Source organism: Lepidochelys kempii, chromosome 7, assembly GCF_965140265.1.
Source record: "Lepidochelys kempii isolate rLepKem1 chromosome 7, rLepKem1.hap2, whole genome shotgun sequence".
Lineage (NCBI taxonomy): Eukaryota > Metazoa > Chordata > Testudines > Cheloniidae > Lepidochelys > Lepidochelys kempii.
The window spans coordinates 90,987,005-91,007,004 of NC_133262.1; the positions used below are offsets into that span (position 1 = coordinate 90,987,005).

The 20,000-nt window shown below is 40.9% G+C and overlaps 2 protein-coding genes across 6 annotated transcripts in view; one reads left to right on the top strand and one right to left on the bottom strand.

Moving 5' to 3' along the window:
• ATAD1 (ATPase family AAA domain containing 1) overlaps positions 1 to 20,000 on the bottom strand; it is a 448,511-nt gene that overhangs the window by 98,598 nt on the left and 329,913 nt on the right. The gene's annotated exons all lie outside the window — the stretch shown is intronic.
• Positions 1 to 20,000, top strand: part of PTEN (phosphatase and tensin homolog) — a 93,521-nt gene that overhangs the window by 42,714 nt on the left and 30,807 nt on the right. For 2 of the 4 annotated variants that reach the window (XM_073353741.1, XM_073353742.1), the window contains exons 4-6: positions 2,170 to 2,214; positions 11,264 to 11,307; positions 15,800 to 16,038. In XM_073353741.1, the coding sequence (XP_073209842.1) occupies positions 2,170 to 2,214; positions 11,264 to 11,307; positions 15,800 to 16,038 (328 nt within the window). Of the gene's footprint in view, positions 1 to 2,169; positions 2,215 to 11,263; positions 11,308 to 15,799; positions 16,039 to 20,000 lie in introns of those variants that run through there. The other 2 variants (XM_073353743.1, XM_073353744.1) reach the window with 2 other exon arrangements.

Here is a 20,000-nt window from a genome sequence, read left to right on the forward strand (position 1 = left end):
TTTAGTAACATTGTAGAGAATTATATTGAAAATGATCACTAGAGTTTTAGCATTGGAAAAAACATTAATCTGTTTTTAGAGATTGATAGCTGTTTAAGTGATGCTGGTTCAAATAATTAGAAAATAATGTTCTTCCTCCCTCTCTGTGTGCCGAAAATACTAATTGGAATGCCTAATGCAGTGCGTTAATGGCTAATAATGGCTATTTAGATCCATTTTGGAATTTGATTTTTAATTGCACTGGTGGAATTAAGATAATCAATGCGACACAGTAATACCAGGGGACAGAATAGGTCGTACTGGTGGGGGAGTGACAGAAATGTGTCTGTTTGTGAAAGAAAGTGTAGAATCAAATGAAGTAAATATCTTAAATGAACCAAACAGTACCATAGAATCTCTATGGATAGTAATTCCATGCTCTAATAAGAATATAGCAATAGGGATATATTACCAACCACCTGACCAGGATGGTGATAGTGACTCTGAAATGTGCAGGGAGATTAGAAAGGCTATAAAAATAAACTCCATAATAATGGGGGATTTCAGCTATCCCCATATTGCCTGAGTACATGTCACCTCATGGGATGGGATGCACAGAGAGTTTCTTGACACCTTAAATGACTGCTTCTTGGAGTAGATAGGCCTGAAACCCCCAAGTGGAAAGGCAGTTCTTGATTTAGTCCTAAGTGGAGCACAGGATCCTGTTCAGGAGGTTAATATAGCTGAACTGGTGACCATAACATAATAAAATGTAACCTCCCTGTGACGGGGGAGGGAATACCAAAGCAGGCCACCATGGTAGCATTTAATTTCAGTAAGGGGAACTATACAAAAATTAGGAAGTTTAGTTAAACAGAAATTAAAAGGTACAGTTCCAAAAGTGAAATCCTTGCAAGCTGCGTGGAAACTTTTTAAAGGCACCGTAACAGAGGCTCAATTTAAATATATACCCCAAATTAAAAAAACATAAGAGGACCAAAAAAATTCCATTGTGGCTAAACAACAAAGTAAAAGAAGCAGTGAGAGGCAAAAAGGCATCCTTTAAGAAGTAGAAGTTAAATCCTACTGAGAAAAATAGAAAAGAACATAAACTCTGGCAAGTGAAGTGTAAAAATATAATTAGGAAGGCCAAAAAAGAATTTGAAGAACAGCTAGCCCAAGATTTAAAAGAAAAAAAAGGGCAAGAAATGTAACTACATCACAAGTAGGAAGCCTGCTAAACAACCGATGGGGCCACTGGATGACTGAGATGCTAAAGGAGCACTTAAGGAAGATTAGGCCATTGCGGAGACACTAAATGAATCCTTTGCATCGGTCTTCATGGCTGAGTGTGAGGGAGGTTCCCAAGCCTGAGCCGTTCTGTAGGTGATCAATCTGAGGAACTGTCCCAGATTGAGATGTCATTAGAGGAGGTTTGGAACAAATTGATAAACAAAACACTAATAAATCACCAAAAACAGATGGTATTCTAAAGTGTCCCTACCCTCTGTTTGCCAGAATCTGGGAATGGACTATGGGCTGTTTATCTGTTCTGTTCACTCCCTCTGAAACACCTGGCGTTGGCCACTGTAGGAAGACCGGATACTGGGCTGGATGGAGCATTGGTCTGACCCAGTATGGAGGCTGTTGTTGTTGTGTTCTTATGATATGTGATTGGCCTATAAGTACAGGTGCATCAGTGAACTTTGCAGAGAAGCTCATAAGATAAAATGTTTCTGGTAAACATTCTGTGTTTATGATTACATTGGAAGTAATTATTATACCAGTTATTTTTATTGAATTAGTTAACTAGACATCCTTTTGGTAAACAATTTCAAACTAAAGCGCAGTAATAGAAGTTTTAAAAAGATTCTGTATTGTTGACAAATGGAGCATGAATATTAAAAGTACATTTTGTAATTAACTATATGGGCCTAAAACCTGCTGCCTTCACTTATACAAGTAGTCCTGTTGATGCTAGTGAGGCTACTTGTATGAGCGAGGCATGCAGGATTGGGTCCCATCACTGTGTGTTGAGATACTGTGGGGGAGTAGCCTGCATTTCGGATTCAAAACTGCTTAGTTTGAAATTAATCTGAAAACATTTTGTCGTCTAGTAAATATATTAAAATATCTTTGAAACAGTAGTAGCCAAAATACATGTATGTAAATTGCCTTTTCTCTTTTAAGGTTTTTGGATTCAAAACATAAAAACCATTACAAGATATACAATCTGTAAGTATGCTTTTATATCTATGCCTTTCAAAACAATGTTGTAATCATAGCTCATGAGTGAAAATGGTTTCTTTTTATGCTTGGACAGAACTGAACATATTGTTTTACAAATTTCTTAAAACAATTATTTCAAGACAACTAATTGAGAGCACTGTTACTTCATTTTAGTAAAGTGTAATGAAGATATTAAACGGCATGCTGGTATGGGCTCTTGTTGCTTGATCTACTCTAAATTGCATGGTGTACAGCCCATTTTAGATCCTTTAACCATGTGGTAAATTCAGAAGTAATTCACATCATGGTTTCTGGTAATACATTAATGGCATCTTCAGTGATGGAACTGCAAAATAGATATTTTCTGTTCTGAATCTCTATTTCTATAGCACTGTATCAGTATTATACGCTGTATTTAAACAGCTTTTTTGCATCTACATGAACTCTTTGCTATCCCCATGTGCAATTTTGAATAAGTTATTGCAACTGTTGGTGGAGTTGAGCTTGCCTTAGTTTTATAGGTATAATGCTTCTGTGGATTGAGTAGTTATGCATACGTTTATCTATTATCAAAATATTTTGTAGGATTTTGTTAATTATTTCCTTTGTCTTCATTTTCCTTTTGTTTTAAACGTGATCCTGAGCTGCATTCTGAAATGTACAGTAATGTTATGTCGATTTCAGCTGAAGTTTGTGAATGTACATGTTTCAAAAATGCAGTGCAGGAAAAAATAAACTTAATAGGAGTTACCTTGGAGGTTGGTTGGTCTATTTTGAGCCTCTCAAAGCTTTATTTTGCTTAATTCTGTATATTTTTTCTTCCTTTTTGTTACAGAAAAATCAACAGTAAATAATTAAAAATAGTGTAAATGTACCTCAGATTTAGTAAAAATAGGTCCCTGATGGATTATCTTTATATAGTTGACAGTTTTAAGACTCCAGATACACGTAAATGAATGAGAAATGGAATGCTTTTTTAAAAGTTGCCATAAGGTTGCTCTTAAAAGATGGGAGGAGGGAAATGTATTGATGTTAACCAAACTGTATATTAAAATAATACAACTTTGACAATTTTGAAAGCAGTTGATCATACAGTCCAGTAATGAGATTTTCTTGTGCCTGTAAATTGTTCAGAAGGCAACCTAATCGGAATATAACCTCCCACTGAAAGAGGTGCCAGCTCTGTTCACAGCTAAAAGTGACAGTATTTCTAAAAGCACTTGATAAGTCATTTGAATATACTCTTCCTGCCTTAAAGAGCTAACTAGGTATTTATTGGGTGTCTGTCACCATTTCACTCCTTCTGCAGTTCAGCCTGGTCACCCAAAGCTAGAGGGCTTTAGTGAATGTTCTGATATTTTTAAATTATAATTATCAAGGGGAGGGCTTATCATAGTCATCAGGTTGCATTTCAAGTTTTTTTGATATAGTTATTTTAAAAAGGTAATTTGTTGAACAGCTCTTAAACCGGAATTAGAGCCCTTTGCAGATACGAAAAGGTATCAACATCCGATCCACGAGCCGCAGATATCCACAGATTTGCAGGGCTCTAAACAGCTCCTCAGGTCGCTGTGCAGCAGTGACGCAGGGCTGTGTCAAGCCCCCGACCATGCGCCTACCTTCCAGCTCACTTCTCCCTAGAGACCTGCTGCCCCCTCTGCCTCTGCTGTACTTCCTTCGCTGCTCCAGCCAGGGAGGCTACAATTCTGGGTCCTTCTATGCAGCGCCACCCTCCCCCTGGGGGGCTCGGACACCCCAACGCAGTTACGACAGCTCTAATGCACGCAGCCATTGCTGCCTATCTGTTTAAAGAACCCCACCTTCAAAATGACACTTAGCTCACTACTTTTTGGGAGCTGTAGTTTACCTTCTCTTTCCGAGCAAGCTGGGGACTACAACTCCCAGAATGTACAACACACTGTTGCGTGATTCAGAGAGCTGAGCTGGAGCCTTCAGGCTGGATGACAGCCGCTATGTTTAGGTGAGTGTGTGCTGCAGAGCCCTGTGCGGATACAAAATTTATATCTACATCTGTACTGAAATCCATAAAAATGGTCTGTGGATATTCACATCCCTGGATACGCAATGGATATCTGCAGGTTTCTAACCAGAACGGTCAAGATTGAGTGAAGGATTTTTTATCCTTCCATCCCTTCTGCCCCCCAAATCCTATTTGTAGGAGCCAATTTTTTTCTGGAAAAATGTGAAATAGAATAACTTCTTCTTGCTTCTTAGGACTGTCAGTTTTAGTGAAATGTGGCTTTGATATTATTCACAAGATCAGGGAGTGTTGAATTGCTCAGTACTGAGTGTGTCATTTGAAACTGGCACAAATAGTGACAGGTTAAAAACAGGTGAGTAAAAACACTAAATGTGTTATAATTTCTAAATCAGGTCAGCATATAAGAATTTGTAAGGAAGAGGTGAGGAAAAACTTTAAATGTGTAGATTAAAATAAAGTTGGAGGCACAGAGCTTGTGGATGGTAAAGAGGAGTAAAGGATTACTCTTTAAAAACTTTGGGGTTAAAAATGAGGAGGAAGTGATAAGAGCCATTGTATTCAGGGCACAAGAGCCTTTGAGATATGTATATTGCCAATACACCATTCCAGATTTTCTAATATTATCTATTGTATTTATGAACCAAATTTGTCAATGTGTCAAGGCTTTTTTCAACTTCATGGCAAGTTTTTAAGTTGAAATGTAAGTCTTTCAGTTATGAGTACAAAACAAAGTCTTGTTTTTGTGTCCTTACAAGACATATATTTCACTTGTTCCCTGCTTGGTTAACTCGAGACTGATGTAGGTGACTTAATAATGTCCCAGAATCACCAAATTTGCTCTTTGGATGAGGCTTTCATGTGAAAAATGTGCCTAAAGAGTTTTGGGTTTTTTCAAGAAGTGGATCGATTGGGAACAGGTTCAGAATAAAATGACTCTACAGCCATGGTAAACCTAGTTTGTAAATGCCACTCATTTGTGTAGAGAATCCAGGAAATATCTTAATTCTTATGTGGGCAAAGTCTGTACAAACACTTACACTAGGTAATCATAAATTTAACTAGGATTATAAAGGGGGTAATTCAGCACAATATTTGGCCCAAGATAGGAAAAGGATCAAATGCTAGCTTTAGGGCACCATTGAGGAGCAGCACGTTAGTTATGGCATCTATGTATGATATCAGTCCCCAAGACATTGCTTCCCATTGTAGTTACTAACTTTTAATTTAAAAATGAGCAAAGTTGTTGACATTACTAATTTTCTTACATGAATATTGGGGGGAAAAAATGAGCTGGGGTCCTGTGGAAAAAATTTGATCATGTAATTAAACTCATAACAATAGTATATCTGAACTTTGAGCGCTTGACTTTTCAACCTCAAAGTTGTTTTAATGTAGTTTGTTGTTTGAAATCTCAAATAGTATCTACATTAGACAGTTGCATCAATTTAACTTATAGTTTCTAAATCATTTTAGTTAAATTGGTGTTCAAACTGTGCAGATAAAGCCTATTGTAACAATTTGGCATTTCAATTATTAGAAATATTTGTAAATGTAACTGTTTCCTTCATTTTTATTTTCTTTCCTGTCCTTTTACTCTTTCTTGATCAGTCATCTTAAACCACTTGCTCTCAGTTCCAGTATTCTTATTTAACCCAGTTTTCAGTTTTATCTTCTATTTTCATACACCCCAAAATTGTAATCTTTTTATTCCCTATCTCTCCTTTGTTCCCAATCCTCTTTAGTATACCTCTTTTGTACTTGTGTACAACTTCTTGCAGTCGTCTTCTTTGAATAATTAGTTGTGAGGCTATTCCTTTGTGTGCTCTCTTACTTCTATGCAAAGTTCCTCAACATGGGGAAGGCGGAGGTTTAGTTGCCTCTGGCATGAAGCCACATGCTGAAAACAGGCTGTTGCCTTCTCTTTGGCCTTGAGACCTGTCAGTCAAGTTGATGGATAATCTCTCATGTTTGTATGATAGCCGGGAAGGTGCAGATTGGTTGCATGTTAAATCGTGGCCATTTTCAAGCTTAAGTGGCTTTTCAAAATTTTGAAGCCACTGAAGCTGCTAGGGATTCCCGATGTCAGGATTGGCTACAAAAACACAGCTGTAGCTTGGATGAATCAAAAATAAATAAATAAATAAATTGAAGTCTCAGAGGCTTGTTTACTGTCTTACATTTGATTAGTTCTAATTGGATTTTTAAATAGAAACGTAAAATTCTAAATGAGGAAAGAAAAGGTAAGATTTACTACTTTGAGTGTCAGTGTGCCTCCTGTGTGAGATTGAAATCTTGCATAACAGTGTCTGAGGCTGTCTGCCTGGTGCAGCAGGCAGACACTTTTTGTACTCCTGTGCAACTGCATAAAAGATGGAGCAGCCGTGGCCCTCCCACCATTCCCTCTTATCAAGTATGACTGCAAGATGGAATCTAGCGACTGTCTAACCCACTACTCTGAGAGCTTCAAAACTTGTGCTTTTAACAACAAACTGTGAAGAACTTTTGTCGTCTCCACTTCTTCAAATTAGATGTTTCCTTAAAACAACAAAAAAAAAACAACATGCTGGCAATTTCTCAGTATATCTTCCCCCGCCCTCCCGAGCGAGATGTAGATGGCATTAAGCTGGCCAACCTCAACATGACTAGTACCCTTAGAGAATGCTTCACTGGCCATGTTTGGTACCATCATTGCATGTGTACTGGAGCAGATCCCCCTCCCACATGTTGAGGAAGAGAAGATCTCACTCTACAGTGGCATCATTAGCCAGGCCACTCACTCGTGTCAGACTTTGATCTCCAGGAGCATGTGACAATGGAGGTACAGCAGCCATCTCAATCTGTACCTAAGGGAACCATCATCACCACTAGTTGGGTCAGTGGACTTCAAGGCTTCCTGTCCTGGATTACAGAGACCCTGGATACTGAAATCACAGTAATCCAGTAGAAGTCCCAAAAGCTATTTGAAATACTAAGCTTTACAACCATTGCTAGGAACACCCTCCCAATCAATGAGGGCATACTTGAGCTGTCAAAGGTATTATGGCAGACCTTGACAGCTTTGCCCTATACATGTATATGAGTGGAAAGGAGATACTGGGTGATTTCAGAAGGCTTTGAACACTTCTAAACTCTGGGGTCTCTGGTGGTATCAGCAGTACAAGAAAAGTCTGGGCCCACAAAAGACATGTAAAAGAAAAGGACTTTAAAAAAACAAAAAACAAAACAAACCCCAAAAAACCCCTCCAAACCCAAAAACCTGTACCTCTTCAGACACAACACGTATTCTTCCACCTCATTGCAGCTCTGCACTGTGAACTACCAAGCCCTGTTCACAAAATGTAACTTCCTTAGCTGGGAAAGATAAATTATTTCTGTCTGAAATTCTCCAGGAGAAAGGGGTGGAACTGAAATGGATTATAAAAGGGCTAGGTGGTGGTCAGAACAGCATTGCAAATGACCATGGATGTGTCCAAATATGGTTTGAGATCAGTCACCATGGCTGTCACCATGAAGAAAACCTTATGATTGCTAGTATCAGTCATTCTAAAATGGCTGCTAGCTTTCAGGCTTCCCAAAAGAGGTGCAAGCCACCAGAGAGGGACTTGCCTTTTGGGGGGGGAGCTCTTTTAGGCGCAGAACAGACAAAGCACTCCATTTAATGAAGGACTCCTGGGCCACATTAAGATTCGTAGGGATCTGTATGCTAGCTTCTATCAAACAATACAAATAGTAAGCTCAGCAAGAGGCACCTTCCTTCTCCTAGAGCAGACAACCTAACTATCTGCCAAGTAAAAGACCATTATACTAGAGGAGCTGCCTGTTGTAGTCCTTTGGTTTAGTTCTAGTATAACAGGCAAATCGGTATTGATCACCAACAGCTACCCTGTTCATTTCCACACCATATTCCCTACCTGTCCCCTTCCCCGTTCCTCAAGAGACTTTTCATGAGAGCCTATTCAAAAAACAAAAAAGTTGGCCTTTTTGCTTCATCTAGGAGCAGAGCAGGAGATACCTCAGAAGTAGAGGAAGAGACTCACTTTTGGTACTTCCTTGTCCTGAAGAGGAAAGGGATCCTATCCTTGACCTGAGGAGACTGAACAGATATATATGCTGCCTCAGATTCAGGATGGTAACCCTTGCCTCCATCATCTCATCTTTTCAGACTCAAGACTGAATCTGGCTGTCCTCACAAGACATGTACTTCCACATAGCTATCAGCCTGGCCCACAGGAAGTCCTTGAGGTTCACAGTGGGGCCAAATCACTACTAGTACAAGGTACTGCCATTCAGACTCTACATGGTATCGAGAATCTCCACAGAATACCTAGTGGATGTTGGTCGTGGAGAAGACAGGATCTGAGAAGACAAGATCCACGTTTACTCTTACACTTGGTTGATCAGAAGCAGATCCCAGCAGGAGACAGCAACAAGCCTAGAATATATACATGCACGTGCTTTCTCTCCCCCTTTTTGCGTGACTTAGATCTCATGGTGAGCTTTGAAAAAACTCTCATCCCATCACAGTTTATAGAGTTTGTAGGAGCTATGATCTGTTCCAAGCCAGAGAGAGCATATCTGCACAAAGACAAGTACCTATTTTTGTGAGGGCTGCTACCAAGATAAAATAAAACCAGCCTATGACCTACAGGCTTGCCTTGGGGTATTGGACCACTTGTTGGCCTGTGTATACATGACAGTACTTGTCAGATTTCACCTGTGGCCCTTATAATTCTGGCTCAGATCAGTCTACTCTGCCAAAACTCCAGAAGGTCTGAGTACCACCTCATGTTCTTGCAGAACTTGGATGTTAGAACCCAAGAACATGTAGGGGCATAGTACTGTTCTGTAGCTCCCTCCCTGACTAGAACACTAATCATGGGTATTTAAGCGACAGCTTGGGAAACCCAGCGGGACCACCTGCAAGTACAATGGCGTTGGTCCCCATGAGACCTGAGACTTAACTCAGAGCCATCATATTAGGTATGAATGACATAGAGGCTGTCCTTCAAAATTCCAGTGCAGCTCCTGACAGACTGCCTCAGCAGTGCACTATATGAACAAGCCATGAATTGCGAACTCCTCACCCTTCTGTAAGTCATCAATACAAGATCACCCTGATGGCTCTCCACAACTAAAGTGTCCACAACAGTCTGGTGGATTTCTTCAGTAAACAGTAACAATCGTAAGTGGTCACTGAAGAGGTCCATCATAGAACAGATACTTCGTTGTTGGGGGAGAGAACTGTTTGTCGCCAAGGACAACACCAAGTGTCAGAACTTTTGTTCCAGAGGATCCATGAGCTTGCGGTCTTTACCAGACATCTTCATTCTGAGTGGAATTGAGGTGTGCCTTTTCTTTGATTCTCCTGGTCCCCCACGGTGATATCTGAAATCAAATGAGAGAACTATCATCATTTGCGTAGTCCCCTACTGGCGAGGGTAGTTTTGGCTGACAGATGTGCTACAGATGTCTGTTCAGTTGCTTGCTCGGTTCCCAGACTGCCTGGACTTGATATTGCAGTGCCACAGTCATATACTTCAGACCTGAAGTTACTACGTCTGACAGACTGGATGTTGGCTGGCTAAGTACCATGGATAGCAAGTTCAGGGTATCCTTCTACAAAGCAAGATGACCTCTACCAGAAACACTTACTTGTCTTAAGGTTTTTGATGTGTGGCCCAACATAGCTTTCACCCTTCAGGCTATACCATCAAAGATCCTCTACCCTTTGCTGTGTACCTTTTTAAAATGCTGTGGCCTAGAGTTCAGTTCCATTAAGGTCCCCCTTGCCTCAATCTCTGCTACCCATCCACCGGTACAGTTATGCTTGGTCATCCTCTTGAGTCATGGTCATGGGCCATCTCTTTTGAACCTATCAGAATGCTCTTTCCTTCATCTCACTCTGAAGACTTTATTCCTACTTGCTGTATTCCTTTGGTTAGGAGAGCAACTCTGAACACTTATGGCTGATTCTTCCTATATAATCTTTCATAGAGACAAGGTGGTGTTGAAAGTTTACGCAAAGTTCATCCCCAAAATGGCCTCCAATTCAGATGCAACTCAATTAACTAACCTTTTTTCCAAAGTCCCACTCTACACTGGAAGAGAAGTTACACACTGGATGTTTCCAGAGCATTGTTTTACTACATCGATTGTCTGCCCACTTATTTCTGTCAATAACTGGCTATTCCAAAGGCCAAGCCATTTCAGCTCAGAGAATGTCTGTGTATTTCATATTTTCAGTTGGCTGGTATGTGTGTCTTTCACAGCATCAGGGCTCAGTCCACCAAAGCTCAAGTGACATTCTCCACCTGCTTCAGAAGTGTGCCAGTTTTTGAAACGTGCAAGGCAGTGACATAGAGTAACCACTGATCTTCACCAAATATTTGTGCATTGGACTTAGCCACAAGGGCATATGCCAAGTTCAGGACAGCATGATTCAACTGATGCAGCTGGTACTCTCTATCTCACCCTCCAGAAGGAGTACTACTTACCTGTCACCTGCAGTGAGATCCACACTGACATGCTTGAACAGTTTTTCTTACCCTGCAGTTCTTCGAGATGAGGATGTCTGTATGAACCCTATAATCCATCCTCCTTCCCTGCTTTCAGTGTCTTCAGCTAACGCAAGTTTCAAAATGTGAGGCAACTGAAGGAGAGTCACAGCCACTCTGTCCTTTATGCCCTTGTACGGGAGCAAAAGAGAACCGGGTGCATGCATGACCTTGATGAACACAGCTATTCCAAAAAGTCTGATCTTGCTCATGAAGCATATGCATACTTCAAGGGAGATTTACACTGACTACAGTATCTCAAAGAACCACAGTTACTGTGGGGTAACCATTGTTTCAGCAAGATCTTTTAAGTTTGCCATATTCTGAATTTCATGGATCAAGTTTAGCTGTGGTGTTGAGCTATAAAAGTGATGTGAACGTAGGGTGTGTTTGGGGGGGGGGGGGAGGCTTTCATATGCTGATCCTTACATACCAAAGTGTGATAGAACCTTAGACTTACCTAATGTACTTATGTTGAACTTTAATCTTTTCTTTTTAGATGTGCTGAAAGACATTATGACACCGCCAAATTTAACTGCAGAGGTATGTTTGTGCTGCCTAGGATCTAGGCTATTAGCTTTTTTCCCCCCTCCAATTTCTCCTTTTATTTTTCTGAACTAAGGAACAAAATAAAACTGTCAAATATTAATATAGTGTTTAGGGGAAGAGAGAAGAACAGTATTAGCTTAAGATTCCTTCATGAGACGTTTCAGAGTAACAGCCATGTTAGTCTGTATTCGCAAAAAGCAAAAGAGTACTTGTGGCACCTTAGAGACTAACCAATTTATTTGAGCATAAGCTTTTGTGAGCTACAGCTCTGCATCCGATGAAGTGAGCTGTAGCTCATGAAAGCTTGTGCTCAAATAAATTGGTTAGTCTCTAAGGTGCCACAAGTACTCCTTTTCTTCATGAGAAGCTTACTGTGGTGCTTGACACTGCGTAGAAAGTATATTCTTAGCAATTATCTATGAAGGGCTAACGACACAAATAGTTAAAATTTCAGTGTGTACGCCTGAGATTGACTCAAAGCTAATTTTAAAACAAACTATGAAGTACTCCATTTAATTTGATCAACACTTAATTCCCCAAAAATGGGGACTTTTATGGAAATTGGGAGACGGGTCCTTTCTTATATACAAGAGTCCATAGAATGAAAATGGAGAATACTAGGTTAAGCCATGCTTATTGGTCAGAAGGTACATAACTACGCTGCAGTAAATAACCCGTGGCACCAAGTCACACAGCCCAGGTCAGCTGACTTTGGTTTGCAGGGCTTGGGCTGCGAGGCTAAAATTGCAGTGTAAACGTTCCTGCTTGGGCTGGAGCCTGGGCTCTGAGACCCTCTTCTCCCCCCTCGCCCAGCCCCAGTGGGGTTTGAGTCTGGGCTCTAGCCTGAGCCCGAAAGTCTATGCAGCAATTCTTAACCCTGCAACCCGAGCCTCATCAGCCCGAGTCAGCTGTCTTGGGCCAGCCACAGCCATGCCGTGAGTCTTTTATTGCAGTGTAGATGTATCCACAGGCAAATTTGCTAGAAAGTTGTGGAATCAAGGCTTCCCCTGCATAAGGAATTGAAACTACATCACACTTCAGTATTCTGTCTTTGTTTAAATGGGGCTGCTCAGTGTCACTCTGACTTGGAGCTTTTCCACTTATTGAGGAGATGTTTTGGGTGCTACTGAGAATTCTGCCTCTTGACCCGCAGTTAACTAAAGTCTTTTGGCAGGACATCTGCTGAAAGTAAATTAATGTTGCTGCTTCATGTCTGCACTTTTCTCCAGTGGTGGCTCTAGATTCCTGCATGGTAGTACTGGCAGAGGAATGTCTCTGGACACAGTGCATTAGTAGTTCACTTTCATACCATGATTCAGAATGGGTGGATAGATAAACAGAGGCTCTTCAGTATGGATGATCTAAGAGTGTCTGAAGGAGCTTGCTTTGCTTCAGATGGAGCTCTAAAGGGAAGCACCTCCAGCATGTTATCTAACAGAGTGGATTTTAGCATTAATGGGCCATGCTACAGCTGTAATCCTTGGGACTCCAGTCTAAATTCACTAGGCTCTCCAGTGCCCTTTTTCTTATCTAGTCAGTGGTATAGTCTCCTTCAGTATTTGTTCAAAATTTTCCAAAGTGTGGGGTGTGTGCCCCAACTGAGGAGCATGGACAGAACTCTCAATCATTTTCCTGAGTCTGTTTAAATGTTTTTAGTAGAAGCTAAATCTCTAGCTGTTATGGTTGCAAAGGAAACCTTCAAAACACAATCAGAGGTTAACTGATTCTACAGTATCTGCCAGGGTTTACAGAGAGGTAGAAAACAATAGATTAGCGGTTTAAACTGCCCCATTCATTTCAATGGGTGTTAACTCAGATGTCAGTTATGATGCTTTAAATGTCATCATTCTTAACTATTTCACTGTTTGTCAAAGCATGTATGTAAAGAGAGGAAGCATCCTATTAAGATCAATTCCAGGACTTCCAAGAGTAGGAGGGAGAGATGCATAAATGAAGTTGTGTGGGCCTTTAACAACACATGACCAGATGTCATGATTGCTTTCTTTTTTATTTTTCATTATGAAGAAGGAGCTTAGATTTCAGAAATCACTGATTTACTGAAATCCTTTTAGTCTAGAATATGACGAAGTGTCCTTAACACAGTTGAATGTGTATGTATCATCCCAATTGCTCTATTCTGCCTTAGCTGAGGTTGCTCAGAGTTGCATTACTTTTTGTATTTTTGTCTTTCCTTTCATCACAAAAACAATAGTCCACCTTTGATATCTGAGAAAGTGACTCTTAAACTCCCCTTTTATACACCTTGCCTGCCCCGAGGAGAAGAGGAAGCTTTAGTAATTAAGGCACTCAGAAATGAGAAGTGATTTTGGGTGCCCAACATGAAGCATCTCTAAGGTGTCTGATATTCAGAGGGTGGGTTGTCAGCCAAATCAAGTATCTTCCTTGTGGGGCAAACTAAGTCCAAAACAAAATGAAAAACTATCCAGAACAAGACCATGACCCTCTGTGGACCATAGCCCTTTGCCTAGGGTTTGTGTAACCTTTAAGCCTTTCCTCTCAGGATTCTCTCCCCTTATTTCAGAGATCAAGCTGTTTTTCACCTGTCTTATGCTTCAGCTTCCCTCAGTTCATGCCAGTGTGTAGGGATTTTCCCACAATCTTTAGGTAGGTGGTATAGAGGAGCCTGGGTCCTCCCAACTACTTCAGGATCTAGCCCTTGCCCTGGGTCCCTGAACGGGGAAATCACCTGGCCATCCCAAACTCTAGACTGTCTTGCTCCACTTTTCCTAGGGCCATTTTATACATTTCCCTAACTCACTTAAGTGTTCTGTGGAAGCTTCAGCTGAGCCCTTCCTAGGCCCATTGTTCCTTCTCGACAAGGAACCATGACAGCCTTGATTCAGATCTAGTCCCTGGAAAGCTTCCACAACAAGCTGCTTTTCTTTTGGAACTTTCTTCCAGGACTTCCTCTGTGACTCCCTCTCTGGAGGGAACCTTGGCTGGTTCCCATCTAAAATGGAATCTACCTCCAAATTTTGGTGGCAATATTCTGAGAGATATCTCAGAATATTGTCTCCCTTATCAGTGCCATGTTGGTAGTGGCTAAAGGACTGCTTCAGTTTCCTTCTATACAGCTGTCTAAAGGGTCTAAGACTGTAATCTTCACCTGGAGGTGGCCATTTTAGGAATACTTGCTCTTCCATGTGAAAGGAACCATGGTGGTGCATTTTTATATTGGAGTAGTTTGCAAGACTAGCACTCATTTTTGCTGCCTTGATGGAATCTGAATGTAGTTGTGAAGTGTCTTGGATCCTCCTTTTAAAGCCATGTCAAACTTGGTTCATTTTTGTCAGTTATTTGGGGTTTTTTTGCTCTTCCAGAGGACCAAGTGAATGGCCTGTGCTGTGAGCCTATAAGCCGTCCTTGCAGTTTTTTCCAGACAAAATGGTACTCTGCACTGCACCAGAATTTTCTGCTAAAATAATCTCATGATTCAACCATAATAGTCATCTCTCTTCTGCTCTCATGACCTAAACTGTCTCTTCCAAAGGAATTTACATAACCTGAATGTATGGCAAGCCAGTAAAAAAGACTTTCCCAAAATTGGATGCTTTATTCATTCTTTGTTGGCCAAAAACTAGAGAGAGCGCTTCTAAGGTGACAATTTCTGACTAGATCTGAGTGGCGATTTGTGCAGGAGCCGGTCTGTCCTCAAAGTCAGTGAGGGAACCTGTTGGGCAGAGAAAATACAGCTTTGTGTGACTAAATATACTGAGCAGCAATATGGGTATTATCTATTTTTGCTTGACACTGTAAGATAAGTGTGTTTTGTTTTTTGGATGCTGCAGTCTCCTGGTTATCACTTATTTCTCTTCTGTTTTCAGAGTCATCCCCTCCTCTTCCCAATTCTAAGTAGTTGCCATCTGATATTGATGTATATGAGTAAAGAAGAAAAACGGTTGTTTTTTTAAAAGTAAAACCCAGACATTTCAAAGGCCTGGGTGTGTGTGTTTTTGTGTTTTTTTGTTTACAGTTAGCAGTTATGGTTACGTATTACGCATATTTTAGAGTCTCTTGGACCTAATTACGTGAACATGACCAGTTCAGTCCCTGGGTGAATTGTAATATCTTCAAATGAGGCAATTCTGCTGATCAGTGGGCATGGCTTAACCCTATATTCTTGTAACAATAGGTTCTGGTATAAGATCACTTCTGGAATGATGGATTGTTATAAGACAAATTGTCAGATATGAGCAAAATTGCTCTATTGAGTAAGACATTGTGTGAAGAATTGGGAATTTGCTGGAATTTGAGGGGCCAAGCTATTGGCATGTGCTCCACATCTTGTATACCACCTTTCTGGAATTGATCATTACAGTACTTGTCAGACCACTAAACCTATTCAGTTACTTCTTTAGACTGTTAATTACATGATATGCATTTTGTAAAGTTAACCTCTCTGATTAAACTAGTTAAAATGCATTAAATTTGAGACTTCATTGTAAATCTTATCTTCCTATCACAGTTGCACAGTATCCTTTTGAAGACCATAACCCACCACAGCTAGAGCTTATCAAACCTTTTTGTGAAGATCTTGACCAATGGCTGAGTGAAGATGACAATCATGTTGCAGCAATCCACTGTAAAGCTGGAAAGGGACGAACTGGTGTAATGATTTGTGCATATTTGTTACATCGAGGCAAGTTTTTAAAGGCTCAAGAAGCTCTAGATTTTTATGGGGAAGTAAGGACCAGAGACAAGAAGGTGAGTTATTGTACTGTGCTTTTTTACACCCTATCACCCATTCCTTGGTACTTTTTCTAATTAAGATAAATTTAGATGGGATAGGCTTCCAACAGAAGGTATGATTGTGTTTGACTTACTAGTTTAACTTTCAGTTTAAAGAAACGACACCATCCGTGTTTTTGATTAGATTCTATTAAAACTTGTCTCTTCCTTGTTTCTCTTATGTCCAAGAAGATTCTAAATATTTATGCTAGCCATAGGAATTTCAGACCACCTCTTCAAAGGGTGTTTTACTTCATATTACATCAAGTTGGTGGTGCATGGTGAATTTTCCCATTCACCTATACGGACAGCAGCTTCAACCAACTGAAAGATAGGACTATTCTAGTTTTGGTCCCTTTAGTGGATGAGCTGTCCAGCTCCTCTATTGCCTTTATTCTTCTGTATTCTTCTGAGGCATTCTGCTACTCCTTTACTTCAGGTACTTGCTAAGGCTGAAATGCGATGAGCCACTGTAATGTATCTGGATTGCCTTAACTATTCAGCAGAACTTTCTGCTTCCACTTTACTTGGCTTCTGTTCTGCAGGGATGAAACTTTCAGGGTAATAGGCAAGGCAGAAGCTGCCGTCAGCATCCCTTTATAGCATGCCTTCATTGAGAGCATCACCTTTTCAGGTCCTATACCAGCCTCTCAATCAGAGGAATCTGTCAGTCCCTGAACTGAGAATGGTAGAAGGCTTTTAGGGCCTTTAACTCCTTGCTAGTAGACTTAGTGGCAGCCCTGCAAAGGCTGTCTGGCACAGGCAGGTCTTCACATGCTGTGGCTACAGCTTGCTGATGGTAACCTCTAGTGCCTCAGAACCTCAGAGTATTATTTTCTCACTTCTGCATCCTAGTCAAAATATTTTCCAGCTACATTGGGGTCTGTCTTTTTCAAATTCAGATCATCAGTCTCCCTCCTTTTTCCCAATTTCATCTGTAGTGTTACAGCAATTCAGACACCTACATTGGAAAGGACTGGAGTTGGTGTGTGTGTGTCAGCCCCAGCCCTTTTCAGGGTAGGTCTCTTTGAATTGCTCTAGCACTGCACAAAAATTATGTCTGAGAGAGTTGGACTGCATTTAGGTTTTTATACATTTCGTAGCATCTAGATCTCTATACAGGTTGACATGTTGAAAGGCTCTTGGTTGTGGAAGCATCAGTTGAGCAACTGGATAGAAAGGTGGATAGAAAGCTGGCTAGATTGTCGGGCTCAACGGGTAGTGATCAATAGCTCCATGTCTAGTTGGCAGCCAGTATCAAGTGGAGTGCCCCAGGGGTCGGTCCTGGGGCCGGTTTTGTTCAATACCTTCATAAATGATCTGGAGGATGGTGTGGATTGCACCCTCAGCAGGTTTGCAGATGACACTAAACTGGGAGGAGTGGTAGATACACTGGAGGGTAGGGTTAGGATACAGAGGGACCTAGACAAATTGGAGGATTGGGCCAAAAGAAATCTGATGAGGTTCAACAAGGACAAGTGCAGAGTCCTGCACTTAGGACGGAAGAATCCCATCCACCGCTACAGACTATGGGACCGAATGGCTAGGCAGCAGTTCTGCAGAAAAGGACCTAGGGGTTACAGTGGACAAGAAGGTGGATACGAGTCAACAGTGTGCCCTTGTTGCCAAGAAGGCCAATGGCATTTTGGGATGTATAAGTAGGGGCATTGCCAGCAGATCGAGGGATGTGATCGTTCCTCTCTATTTGACATTGGTGAGGCCTCATCTGGAGTACTGTGTCCAGTTTTGGGCCCCACACTACAAGAAGGATGTGGAAAAATTGGAAAGAGTCCAGCGGTGGGCAACAAAAATGATTAGGGGACTGGAACACATGACTTACGAGGAGAGGCTGAGGGAACTGGGGATGTTTAGTCTACAGAAGAGAAGAATGAGGGGGGATTTGATAGCTGCTTTCAACTACCTGAAAGGGGGTTCCAAAGAGGATGGCTCTAGACTGTTCTCAGTGGTAGCAGATGACAGAACAAGGAGTAATGGTCTCAAGTTGCAGTGGGGGAGATTTAGGTTGGATATTAGAAAAACCTTTTTCACTAGGAGGGTGGTGAAACACTGGAATGCGTTACCTAGGGAGGTGGTGGAATCTCCTTCCCTAGAAGTTTTTAAGGTCAGGCTTGACAAAGCCCTGGCTGGGATGATATAGTTGGGGATCGGTCCTGCTTTGAGCAGGGGGTTGGACTAGATGACCCCCTGAGGTCCCTTCCAACCCTGATACTCTATGATTTCAACTGAAGAGATTGTCTGCTGATATGTTAGAGGGAGCAAATTAAAACGGTTTTATGCAGATAGCCACTTTAGCCAGTCATAAGAGAGATGAGACCATTAGTCCATATGTCTCCATACTGACACAGTACTGTACAGAAAAAAAAACTAACAATTTCTATAATTACATGCGTTCTGTGCTGAAAACCAGTCTTTGACAAAATAAATAAATAATGATTAAATGAACTGAGATGAAGAGGCAGATTGATCCTTAAGCAAGATGGTTGTATTTCTCTAGAGTACCCAAGAACAGAGCAATTCTTGAACTTTTGGATGCCTTTAAAACTTTATCCTCCAATTTGAAGACTATGCCAGAATCATAGGACTGGAAGGGACCTCGAGAGGTCTTCTAGTCCAGTTCCCTGCACTCATGGCAGGACTAAGTAGTTATCTAGACCATCCCTTACAGGTGTTTTGTCTAATGTGCTCTTAAAAATCTCCAATGTCTACAGTGTCCCTAGGCAACTTATTCCAGTGCTTAACTATTGACAGGAAGTTTTTTCCCTCCCCAAACTGCCTTTGTTGCAATTTAAGTCCATTGCTTCTTGCCCTATCCTCCATGGTTAAGGAGAACAATTTTTGTCCCTCCTCCTTGTAACAACCTTTTCTCTATTTTAAAACTGTCATGTGCCCCATCGGTTTTCTCTTCTCCAGACTAAACAAACCCAGTTTTTTTCAAATCTACCCTCATTGATCATGTTTTCTAGAGCTTTAATCATTTTTCTTGATCTTCTCTGCACTTTCTTAAATTTGTCCACATCTTTCCTGAAGTGTGGCTTTCAGACTGGACACACTACTCTAGTTGAGGCCTAATCAGCATAGAGCGGAAGAATTACTTTTCATACCTTGCTTACAACACTCCTGCTAATACATCCCAAAATGATGCTTTCTTTTTTTCCAACAGTGTTACACTGTTGACTCATATTTAGCTTGTGATCCACTATGACCTCCAGATCCAGTAGTACTCCTTCCTAGGCAGTCATTTCCCATTTTGTGTGTGTGCAACTGATTGTTCCTTCCTAAGTGTAGAACTTTGCGTTTGTCCTTATTTAATTTCACGCTATTTTCTTCTGACCATTTCTTCAGTTTGTCCAGATCATTTTGAATTTTAATCTTATCCTCCAAAGCACTTGCAACACCTCCCAGCTTAGTATCTGCAAACTTTATAAGTGTACTTTCTATGCCATTATCTAAATCATTGATGAAGATATTGAACAGAACCATACACAGAACTGATCCCTGTGAGACCCCACTTGATATGCCCTTCCAGCTTGACTGGGAAACCCCTGATAACTACACTCGAACGGTTTTTCAACCAGTTGTGCATTTATCTTATAGTAGCTCGATCTAGGTTGTATTTCCTTCGTTTGTTTATGGGAATTTCATTGAGACCGTTTCAAACGCCTTACTAAAGTCAGGGTACACCACATCTACTCATTTCCCTTATCCACAAGACTTGTTACACTGTCAAAGAAAGCTTATTAGGTTGCTTGAACATGATTTGTTCTTGATAAATCCATGCTGACTGTTACTTATCACCTTATCTTCTACGTGTCTACAAATTGATTGCTCTATCTTTCTGGGTACTGAAGTTAAGCGGACTGGTATAATTCCCTGGGTTGTCCTTATTCCTCTCTTTATAGATCGGCATTATATTTGCC